The 12,466-nt window shown below is 35.7% G+C and overlaps 1 protein-coding gene across 2 annotated transcripts in view; it reads left to right on the top strand.

The window, feature by feature from the left end:
* The window catches only part of PLA2G4A (phospholipase A2 group IVA), a 122,550-nt gene that overhangs the window by 84,556 nt on the left and 25,528 nt on the right, over positions 1-12,466 (top strand). For both annotated transcript variants that reach the window (XM_010992101.3, XM_064477190.1), the window contains 3 exons: positions 552-688; positions 7,233-7,455; positions 8,215-8,329. In XM_010992101.3, the coding sequence (XP_010990403.1) occupies positions 552-688; positions 7,233-7,455; positions 8,215-8,329 (475 nt within the window). The remainder of the gene's footprint in view (positions 1-551; positions 689-7,232; positions 7,456-8,214; positions 8,330-12,466) is intronic.

Below are 12,466 nucleotides of genomic sequence, written 5' to 3'. Positions count from 1 at the left end.
AGAATAGAGAAATAAATTTTGTAGGTCTTGTTAAGTTGATTAAGTTCTTTTTTATGGCTTAAGTAATAGCATATATTTTGAAATGGGTCAGCATTAAAGGAGCACTAAGGAGTCTGGACCAAGAAGGCAAGGTACTTACTCAACTCCAGGTTATCAGCTAATAGATCTAACGCGAGTAACAGCATCCTTTCAGAACTTGCATCTGCAAAATGACTCAATACATGTTTGCTCCCTCCACAGGAATTTTGAGAGAATCAAATTTAAAAAGTACACCCCAAAGGAGCCCCAAAACTGCAAAGTGTCAAGCAAATAGCAAGGATTGTTGTTGTTATCAAATAGTCATTTTAATAATGTTTGTTTTCTAATAGACATTAGTTCTTGATTTTCTTATCTGAAACATTACTTTCTTCTTTTAAAAAATTAGACATTATCAAGATAGGAGTGAACTTACAATTTTTTATTACTGAATGTGGGACATAGAAAAATCGAAACAAAAATGACATATTTTATGATTTTACTTTACAAATAATCTCTATGCTTCATCCTTCCAGGTGCCTGTGGTGGCCATACTGGGCTCCGGTGGGGGATTCCGAGCCATGGTAGGGTTCTCAGGTGTGATGAAAGCACTGTATGAATCAGGAATTTTAGACTGCGCTACCTACATTGCTGGTCTTTCTGGATCCACATGGTTAGTATTCATTTTGAATCTTAACTATCATCCTAAGTGCTTAGCGTTTATCCACCTGAAACTTTGAAAAGAAAAGAGGATTTAGAAAATTGAACATTAACTTCAAATTACTGAAATGCCCCAGCTTGATGCAGTAATTTGTTTCTTAAAGTTTTTTTTTTTAAGGCAAATTCATACTTAATGATGACTCTTGTCATCAGTTTGCTCCCTTGAAGCTCGCTTGTGGCTTAAAATGTAGTGAAACAGAAAATAAAAGATAGATCAATTGGAATAATTCTGTATAAATATCTCAGAAGTGGAATAACATACTCCACCCATAATTAATTTAATCTTCCTATAATTTACTGATTTGTAATCTTGTAGCAATCACGTCTAAGTCTACATGATTCATGAGGTATTCATTTTCTTCTTTAGGGCAAATAGAATGAAATGCAAGATACCTAATATACAGAAGAAGGAAAACAACTTTTGAATAAGAAATGCAATAAATTTCACTGATTTGTATCTCACTAATTATGAAATTAATCCTTTAAACGTATCTAGGCTCAGCGATATTTGGATAGAGAGTTAAACAATCTATATGTATAATATTTGTACACTGTAGATTGCCTTTTCAGCAATATATTTATAGAACATTTTCAGAGAAGATACTGTGTACTTTCTGGTGCTCCTCTCACGTAAGCATGTTGAAAATCAAATAATTAGTCCTTGGTTAAATTTCTCAAATAGAAGTATCACCTTATTACAGAATGTCTGATTTTGGCTTATAAGGCTTTTTAGTCACTCAGCCATGGTAAAACTTACCTATTATAATATTTTATTATATATAATTATTTATAATTTATGAGTATTACATGATTGTGTATAATATGTGATATACTGTATTATATAATTATAATATATGTTATATATGACTATATTTTAACACTTCTGTGTCTCCTCACTCTGTGAGATGGCTATGAGTTTCTTCATTTTTCAAGTAAAAAAAAAAAAATCTGACTCAGAAGACAAGTAATTGGTCCATGATCACTAACAGAGCCAACACACAGACTCAGGATTTCAGTCCTCCATTCTGGATTCTTCTCGCTAAACCACAACCTTCTCTTGGACAGCTATATATTCTCGATAGAGATTCACATTTTAAAGATCTATAGTTTCTTAAATATTTTGAACCAAATTCTTCAGCTAAAAAAAACAAAAACTAAGAACTATGGCTGCCACCTTCTTTATATGTACCCTCAAAATGATGTATCTGTTTTGAAAGAAGGGTGTAGTCCATCATTACTCTTTCCCTCGAAGGAAAGAGCAGTCACCTGCCTGTTTAATGAATAATATGAATGTGAGAGAAGCACTTGGACCCTTAGATTAATTCGCCTACTCAAGCATTTTGTTATTACTCCTCGGGTGCTTTTCTTTATCTGTATTCACTATTTGTTAGACCCCTGTGGTCCATCACTGACTAATACATTGTAAGAAGCTTGCTTTCTTAAATTCATCTAATAAAGACCAGGCCTTGTACTGTCTGGGGGCATATAACAGTATATACTTGAGCCTAACTAGAGCTACAGTCATTGCTTTGGTTATAGATTTGGGACAACATCTAAAATTCCCTGTCAGGGTTATGAAAAGAGGTTCTACAGAATATAATTAAGAGAATTTTAAATGTTACAGGCCAATCATTTACATGTTACAGGCCACCTATTTATATATACATAATTTTCTGCTCTATCCTTCAATGTCTAATTTCCTCAAAGATTAGCCTTCTCTTATTCTATTTCCCTAAAGGTCACATACTCCTAAAATTCTTACAATCCTTATTTACCCAGAGACCACCTAATTCCCAAATATAATGGTGTGTTTTGAAGCTCTTATTCTCCTCAACTTTTTAGGGGAGTCAGGGAGGATGAGGATGTTTTACATATTGAGTTGTTTCTCTTTCAAATCACTCCTACCACACCTTTTTTTTTTCCCCTTCCTCATTCTCTCGGATTGCTCTCTGCTCTACTTTTCCCCTTAAAATGGGTTTTCCTCCAGGACCTCTCTTTTCTGTTTATCTGCACATCCTCCCTTGGTAATTTCACCAACTTCTATCACTTTGGTTATTGCCGTCAATAATTTAATTCATAGAACTCCAAAACATCCCCCAAAATTAGTGGGCCAAAAAGAAGAAAGAAAACCCTAATGGACAATGAAAAGTAGCTGTCAGGGAAGTAAGGATGAGATGCAGAGGTCAAGGTGGAGAGTGCGAAGTCATGGGTATTTTAATAGAGTGAGGAATCTGTGAGAAGCTTAGCTGAGAACTGGGTTTGGAGATCTTTTGTGGGTTTTAGCAAGAATTACTTGATAAAGTAAATAACAGGTACATCTGATCCTGAAATTACAAAAAAGAAATGCATAGAAGACAAAAGGAAGAAAGGTGAGAATGTGGACTTAGAAGGAGACATCTATGATCTCAAGAAGGGGAACAGAGGACCCAGGAACTGTTTTCCTTTTGTTTTATTTTCAGAATATAAGAGATTTGAGCATTTTTATAGGAGTCTGAGATGAAGGAAATCGTCTAGAGGGACAGATGGGAGATAAAGAAATGGATGGATCATGGATAGAAAAAGATTCAGGCAGAGACAGGTCAGGACAAGATACAAAGCACAAGTGAAGCTGTTAACCGTGGAGAGAACAGGCACTTCCTGAGATGGAAGAAAAAGTGGTCAGGATGATTCATGTGAACAGTTTTCTCTTGAAAAGTACAGGTGAGAAGGTAGAAAGTTCAAAGGAGGGAATTCGGAAAGACTTGGAAAAACAAATTACACTCTGTGTTGTGTAAGTTTTTGTATTCTGCGGATACATGACCATGACCTGGCACAAATTAGGTAATAATGGAACTATCTGGAGAAGCCCTGGACCTCCCATGAAGTTTTCTGTGATAACAAAGGAGAGTTTTATGTAGGACAAAAGCTTTTCTTGTAACTGCTGTGACCTTTATGGTAATTATTTCTGAAATTATTTTGGAATGATAGTTGTTATTTCATTCAATATAAGTATTTAGCCAACCGGGAGAACTGGCCTGAGTGAACGAGTGACGGTAATCCTGTGTTCTCTTGCTCGCTTAGCACAGCTCCCTTCCTTGGCACAGCCATTCGTTTGTAGTGTCATGGGCTATTGGATATTGACTGCTGTGTCTGTATGGCCTCAACATCTAAAGAGAAATGAGGGCAGCTCTGCATCCATACACAATGAGACCCAAACAAACAAAACAAACAAACAAACAAAAAGAAAGCCATTTAAAGAAAACTAGTCATTGCCTGCTAGTCCATCTTTAGCTATCACCAAAACCCAAACCCAGGTTTTGGATGTCACCACAATGATGTCATGAAAAGTCTATCCAACTCATACTTGTTAATTTCAAGGGGGCATATGGGCTCATAGATGCTGAACAAGCAGAGAATATTAGCCCAGTGCAAATGATTGAGGTATTCTTGGTCTTTCTGTTTCTCCATAGGGCTTGTATACCCAAGCCAACTGCTTCATGAGAAGGGAGAAAAGAGAGAAAGAGAGAAAGAGAGAGAGATTCCCCAAGTAAATGAGTTTACTTCAAACTGTAGAGAGCAGAAACAGTCTGCAGCCATTCTACATGAAACAAAAAGAGTGAATTGGGGTGACTTCCATATACATTTTGACCTCTTAAAAAGATCTGCCTGGAACTGTGGCACAGAGTCCTAGATTTTGAGCAATCCCTGGACCTCAGAGGAAGGATTTTCTTGATCAAGAGCCAGTGCCTAACATTAATGGGGAGGAAGGAAAGAGGAAAGAGGAGCCTCCAGATCTTGCTGGAGGCAATCCATGAGGCAGAGGTACTTCTTAGAACCATAAATTGATTCATTTAAAGAACAAGTAAATATAGATGGAGAAGGGAAGTCTTAAAATAATATAAATGAGGTTTGAGTAATTACATCATTCTGCTGAACTGTTAGAAATGACAACTTCCAATAGCAGAATGATCATATCATTTCCTTTCCACTTACCTTTCAGAACATTATTCTGTAACTAAATTGATTTCAACTGACATTGTTTTTTTTTTTTTTAATTGAAGTTTAGTCAGTTACAATGTGTCAATTTCTGGAGCATAATGTCCCAGTCATGCACATATATACATATATTTGTTTTCATATTCTTTTTCATTAAATGTCGTTACAAGATACTGAATATAGTTCCCTGTGCTATATAGAAGAAATTTGTTTTTTTACCTATTTTTATATATAGTGGTTAACATTTGCAAATCTCAAAGTCCCAAATTTATCCCTTCCATTGTTCGTTTGATTCTTTTCCTTATTTTCATCCTGCTTCATTAAGGAAAGGATTTAATGTATCTTTATAAAAAAGTAAAACTGGATTGCATACAAAAAAGACAGAAGTGATAGAAGTTTTATATATATATAAAACTTTCATATATATATATGTTTTTTTATATATATATGTATATATATATATAAATATAACTAGAAACTAGGTTAAAAATTCATGCTATAACCTACAGCTTTGGGAGGCATGAGACACAGGCTTGAGTTTTTGTTTTCTAGAATTCAAGGCAAAAGCCAAACTATGCACAGTTACACAAGGCACATTTTTAATAAGTTAGGGCAAGCCAATGGTCCGTGGAGCTAGAAATTATTCTTGTTAATAAGACCAGTAAAGAATTTCTTAGTGTTCTCATAAAGAACAAAGCATATCCTGAACAGTTTCAGAACTGATCACTTAGAGACTCAAAAGGAAGTTTTATTTTCCTATTTTTTATCATGTACTTAAATGTAAACCAATATCATTACACCAATGTGTGCATTTATTAAAAAGTAAGGTCCAGAATCAGATCTTTGTTCATTTAGATGAAACACGTGGCAGCCCTTGGAATAACTATAAGAATGGATGGATTCTGTATCTCTCCAGCAATCTCAGCTGTATTTCTAAAAAGTATTTGGTGATTATACCAGGCTTGAATTCAGAGTCAGTTTATTTGATTTATCTTCATCACATGCTGTGGGAAATGTTAGGAATCTAGTTTGTACAATAAAAATCTTTTAAGCATTTTTAATTTGTTTTGCAGCGCTTGTATTCCATTTTAGGTCTGTCATTACTCTCCATTTGTTAAGTTATAAGATTCTCAGTTTGTCTCTAAAGAAATCTAGATCAGCAAGAAATGCTAATTTAATGTGTAGGGGGAATAGTTTATTCTCTAAGAACTGAAATCTTATTTTAAAGATTGAAAAAAATGAAGCCTATTGTGGAGAGGACAAATTTTAAATTCAAGTTATTCTGTTATTAATTGGGGGACTATGAACATGTTATTTAAATTAATCAATCCTCTCCTCGTCTTTAAAATAGGAGAATTGAAAGCTATCGTTAAGTTTTCAAGACAACAGCTTATGAGCAATTAACCATCACAGGCCCAGAACATACCAGACTCAACACAAGTTAGTTTTCCCTCCTTTATGAAGGGAAAATAATGCACTCTGGTGACATTTTGATTTAAATGGAAAAGGAAACAGGAGATTTAAATATGTGCTGTATTCTCTTTGTTCGGATGGAGTGGTGGAGTATTCCTTTCATTATTTTGTGCTCTCAGTTCAGTAGTCAAAAAACTGTGCTTGCCATGGTCTAGGCATTTGCTAACCACTGAGTCCAAAAAAAGGTGAATAAGCAAAGTTTTTGCTGCAGGAGGTCACAACTTATTAAGGGATACAGATAAGTAAACTAATAAATAATAATTTAGTATGAGAGCTACAATACTAGATACTGGTTCCTTGGAGAATTGTAACTTAATGTTTATGGTCTAAATGTCAAATACCAAGGCGCATAGTGATTTCCAGCATCACTAGAAGTGGCCAATGGCTGGTGGTCAAGAATCTTCGCAAGAAAGCATTTACCTCCAGACCTACTCCTCTCCAGGATTTCACCATCAGATTTGTATGCTCAGAAATTTCGAGACCTACAGTTGGTAAGATTTAGGATTCTGTCTGGTTGGCCAATGGACAAAAATAAATAAATAAATAAATTAAATAACACCCCCCCCACACACACACACATTTGTCAGTAGAATTAGGCACTCACAATAGTTTGGACAGCACATTTGCTGTCATCATGGAAAGTCAAGTTATCAGACGGCTTGGTTAGTCTTACGTCCAACAGTTCAGTTTATTTCCGTGACTCCAGTGTGTTGTGCCATCAGTCTCTGACGGTCTGACAGGGATGCTTACTCCTGGAGAGCAGGCAGTGGACAGTAAGCCCAGGAGGGCACACTCTCCCCTGGGCTGTGCAGGGGAGATCCAGTTTCCTCTTAGATCCCTCCTTTACTTTACTTCATTGTAGACCAGCTCCCTTCTGATTGATGCGTGCTTTCCTTAAGCAGGTTAATACGTCAATTGGAAAACTCAGTTAACCAACTAATTCTACCGTTCGTTCTTCTTCTGGCGACTGAGAGTTCCTGCTTTCTTTGGAGACTACTTACTATGTGATGCTCTTTATCTTTACTGATTATCGTTTGTTTTCTTTTCAGGTACATGTCAACCTTATATTCTCACCCTGATTTCCCGGAGAAAGGGCCAAAGGAGATTAATGAAGAGCTAATGAAAAATGTCAGCCACAACCCTCTTTTACTTCTCACGCCACATAAAATTAAAAGATACGTTGAGTCTTTGTGGAGGAAGAAAAGCTCTGGCCAACCTGTCACCTTTACTGATATCTTTGGGATGTTAATAGGAGAAACACTAATTCACAATGTAAGCTCTGGCTCAGTCTGCAATCCTTTTAATACAAGAAGCCCATGTATATCCTAATGTTGTAAATTAAGCAAAATATGGTACATTTTGTAAAAGTCAGTTGACTCAACTTATCCTACGAACAATGTGCACTGAGTACATACTCCCTGCCAGACATTACTCTTCCACATTGCATTCTACATTAGTGCTTAAATTTATTCTATCTGTGTATTAGTTTTGATGTGTAGGGAAGTACTTTTGATTCTTTTTCTTTGGGGAAAAAAAATACACCTTTTAAGCTTTAACTGCTCATTCTGCCCAGTGGCAATCTTTTTAGATAAGGAGATGAGTACAAGTAATATTTAAATGGCAGAGGAAGAATGGAGGTTGCCTGGAGGGAGTCAGCAAAGAGAGTGAATCACATGGAACAAACCCCTTCAACATGTGACCACAGAGTGACATGTTATCTGAAGATTAAGCAGGGAAGACAGAGTCTGTGCCAAGGGGTCCGGAGGCTAAATTCCTTCTGGGCTCCAGTAGCTGCCAAATCTCGAGTTTGAATGTCAACATTGTCCCTAGAGTTACAGCTGCTTTTAGAGTGGAGATAATCACTTCCATAGAGCTTATTTACTTTTTGTTGTTTCACAGGACTCAGAAATTTCTAGAAGTAATAAGACTATTATAAAAACTTTCAGCGTCCAGATTGGCAGTACTATTTTACATTGTTTTCTGTCTGTATCTGTTTGCATTTGTGAAGCCTTTTCTTTCTTCTGTGGACAGAGAATGAACACTACCTTGAGTAGTTTGAAGGAAAAAGTCAATACTGGACAGTGCCCTTTGCCACTTTTCACCTGTCTCCATGTCAAACCCGATGTTTCAGAACTGATGTTTGCAGGTATGGAATTTCCTCTTTCAGAACATTTCCTGGAATCTTTGAACTGTGATTTCTCATGGTTTTCTTTAGAGGAAGGTCATAAGCAATTTTAGTTGCTGATTTTAATATATTTTCTGTGACAAAAACATTTGAAAATATAAGAATATGTTATGCTAGATGATTTTCCGATGTAGAGAATATTCTGTGACACTAGCTACTAATATATCTTCATGCAAACTAGTGCGGAAAAAGATATAAACAGTAAATCATGAATATGATCAATACTCAGATTTAATTACCCATTTCTCAAGGACTCTTAACAGAATGGTATGCCTGGGGCTTTTAGAGAATGCGTATTTTTTTGCTTGCTGCCTATCTGTTCACTAAATGGAGTAATATGGTATATGTTTATCATTTAAAGCACTATTCTAATTTTGATAATTCAGCAACTAAAAAGGACTAGCCTATGCTTGTAGCAGCTGGTGAACAAAATGCCTCATTTTGTTAAATCTCAGATGTAAACCGTTGTTTCTTCTGTAGCTCTGCTTCTTGTTGGGTGCTCTAAAATTACGTGGCTTCATACTTCCAGGGGGCCTCTACCAGTCCCAGTCTGCAGTGTGGGTAGCACTTCTGACTGTGGCTGGTGGGGTTCTTTGTATTTGTAGGAAAAGTATCTCAGTGACATTAGTCACACCATGAGCTTAAACAATCATTGTAAATGGCATGTAATTAACAGATTTATATCTAGAATCCTTTGGAAAGTTTACCAAGTCTCACTTTTTCTTCAACTGACTGCTCTTAGGCAAGAATTTTGAGTAGTTTATAAAAACCAGCACACCTGGAATTCATTCATTCAGCAAGTGTTTTATCGGTTAGTTATCCTGACTAAAATGTTTCTCATGCTTATGGTTCAGAAAGCACTTATCATATTTATTATCTTATTCAATATTTGCTACAAGCCAGGGAGGGAGGTATTTTTAGCTCTGCTTCACAGAAGAAAACACAAAACCTCAGAAAGATTCAGTGATTTGCACATTGCCGCATAGAAAGTAATTACAGAACTGAGAATTTGTATCGAAATACTTTGTTCATTTTATTAAAATATTGGCTTCTCTGATTACTGACTGTGGAAATTACAGTATGCCAGGCACTAAGAATGAACTCCCCTCCCTCCACAGTATATTGCCCTTTTTCTATAAGACCTTATAATATGTGTGGGAAATTTACAATAGTTATTAAAGAAGTTAAGGCACAAGAAAGAACAGCTTGTTACTATGCACTGATCCCTTGACCAAGTGACATGACATCTTTTAGTCTCAGTTTCCTCATCTGGTAAATGAGGATGAGACTCTTCTTACAGTATTTTGCTAAACAAATGAGATAAAGTATGTAAAGTACTTAAAGCAGGTGCAGGCCCAAATCAAGTTTGAGTAAATCTTAACAATTTGGAGTGTTCTATGAAAGTTGCATAAGAGAAGTCAGAGGTCTGGATCTTAAAGATGAAAAGAATTTGTATGTGAAAGGCAAATTTAATTACTTGATGGGGGGGTTAAGGCACACAGTTGGAGTCTAGGATAACCACGGTGTACTTAGCAGCAATAAGGAACCACATTTTGACTTTTTGACTGTAACAGAGTTTATAGGGAGAGTTAAGATTCTATCATGTGAGAAAAATAAGTGCTATGCTAAAAAATGTTATTGTTGTCTTTGCTTTTTTTTTTTTTTTTTTTTTTTGCTTTCCCATAGCTATTATCTTATGAGGTCTTGGAATATTTGGAAATTGGCTGGTAAATACCACTAGCATGCTGGTCAGATCTGTACATAGCCAAACAAGCCATCTTCATCTTTTACCCCAGAAGCATTATAATACAATTAAAAAAGCATTAGACTACTTTGGAAGCTGTGTCTTACTTCTAAGTTGAAATACCTTGGGTGGGTCATGTAGTCTCTCTGATTCTTATTTTCCTGATTATTAAAAAGAGGAATATTAATAAACATCTGTTTTATCTTACAGAGCTATTAAGACAATTGCATGAGGTATGAATAATACTGAATATGATAAAGAGACATAAAAATACAATGGTTTTTGTTATTACTGTTTTGATTGTTGCGGCATTTTCACAGTTGCCTCTTTTTATTCTGAACTTTTTAGTCAATAGCTATTCTCAAGAGAAAATTTGACTAAAATCATGAAAGAATAAATAATATTTCAGCGAGTGAGTATTTTGGATTCACCTAGAGTGAGAAAAGGCTGTTTCATGTTCAGTTAGCAGTCTTTGAATGTGAATGTGTCTGATTTGGGCCAACTGCCTAATTGCGATATTGTTACCGAGATGAGAGAAGCACCATTAACCTTCATTGTTAAGCTTCTAGGATAAGGAGGTTCAAGCTGTTTCTTCCAACAGAATTGGACAAAACCATCAAACATTTATGTGGATCTTGTACCCAGATAAGACATTCAAAGGGGCATGTTATGGTAGTTCAAATAACTTGAGTTATTGCACACACACACACACAAGCACAAATGAAGATATGTCTAAACTTTATGCCTTTCAATTAGATTTGCTTAGATTAAAAGTGGATATTCAGGAAAAAAAGTTAAAATATTATTTGAAATATATTATAACAAGTCAAAGAACCAAATTAGCTTACAGAAGTTTTGTTAACTTTACTTCAACAATACTAGAGAATGTTTTTCTTCCCTCTTAGAATAGTTTTAAACACTTACCCCTTTTGAAGAATTTAAACAAATAAACATTAGTTGTTTAAATGGTTACATATTTTTGACTCCTCCACTATGCTACACAGTGCTGAGAGGATTTCAAACTTCCATTTTTAAAACTTGCATTGGTCAGTAAATTGCATTTACTGAGCACAACTTACAGACTCAACATCATGTTAAATTCCTTAGCAGACACTATAGGAGTAAACATATCTCTGTCTCAAGAAAGTTACAGTCCCATTAATAAGAAAAATAAAACATGAAAAATTAATAAGCCATACACATAGAGTATTATTATCTGTTAAAGTGTAAGATACCAGAGATTTAGTATAGTCGTAAGAAAGACCTCATGAGGGTGTTAGAGCTCGGATTCAAGTTGAACTTGGACAAATCTATCGAGAAGAGGTGAAAAGTCACCTCTGTGTGAAACATTATAAGAAAATTCTCAGAAGGGAAGCGAAAGGTATGTTTTTGAGGAACAGTAAAAAGATACTAGCCTTGGACTCATGCATGAATTGGTAAAGAGTAGGTAGTACATTTGGGGAAATCATTAGTGTCAAGTTATAGAAAGATTTGAATTCCAAGCAGAAATGTTTTTATTCAATTATGAAGATCACGGGAAATAGTTAATGCTTCTGGGTAGGGCAAGAAAATCATTCAGGTAGTGTTTTTGAAGAAAGTATTTTGGTGATTCATATGGGTAGGCTGGCAAGGAAAGGAACTGGATGTTACTGTGTTTTTTAACTGAGGTCCTGGAACGAGGGAGATACTGATAAGGAAATAGAGGAGAAGATGGATGTGAAAAGCTTAAAGGTTACCCGTGAAATGTGTAATGGATGGATGTGATGTAAGTGGGTATAGGAGTGGTTTCAGTTTAAAAAAATTCCCCTGGGCTGTTAATAGCATGGTTTACAGAAACAAGTAAAGTAGATTTGAAGGAAAGGTGGTAAGTTCCTTTCCAGAGAAGTGTAGTCGGATGTGATGACAGCATATCCAAGTGTAACTGTGCAACAGAAAGTTGGAAATGAGTAGATGGAAGTTCAGAAGAGAGGTTCAAGTTTGCAATGCATGAGTCAACAGCAGAGGAATAATAATAGTCAAGCTACCACGGTGATTTCTTCAGTAAGATTTAGAGAGCAAATCTTACCTCTTAAGAATGTCTCTCATTACTGTGTGCACAAGCCACAGCATTAATAAAGAAGAGATTAAGAAGAACCTAGAGGAGGAACCAGGAAATCATGCTTTAGTTCTCTACACATGGCTGTGAAATCCAGAGATAAGAAATTACACGTGGTGATACAGAAATTTTCCCAATGGCCTCTGATTCATTGCTAGTCATGTCTCACTAACCCCACATAAATCATTATAAAACACACCACTCTCACGAAGGATATACGTGCCATTTGGCTTTGATATGAAATGAATTATAATGTGTT

The sequence above is a fragment of the Camelus dromedarius genome, chromosome 21 (assembly GCF_036321535.1).
Source record: "Camelus dromedarius isolate mCamDro1 chromosome 21, mCamDro1.pat, whole genome shotgun sequence".
Taxonomy (NCBI): domain Eukaryota; kingdom Metazoa; phylum Chordata; class Mammalia; order Artiodactyla; family Camelidae; genus Camelus; species Camelus dromedarius.
The sequence above is the reverse complement of the archived record's forward strand: the minus strand, read 5'-3'. Positions and strand labels throughout refer to the sequence as shown.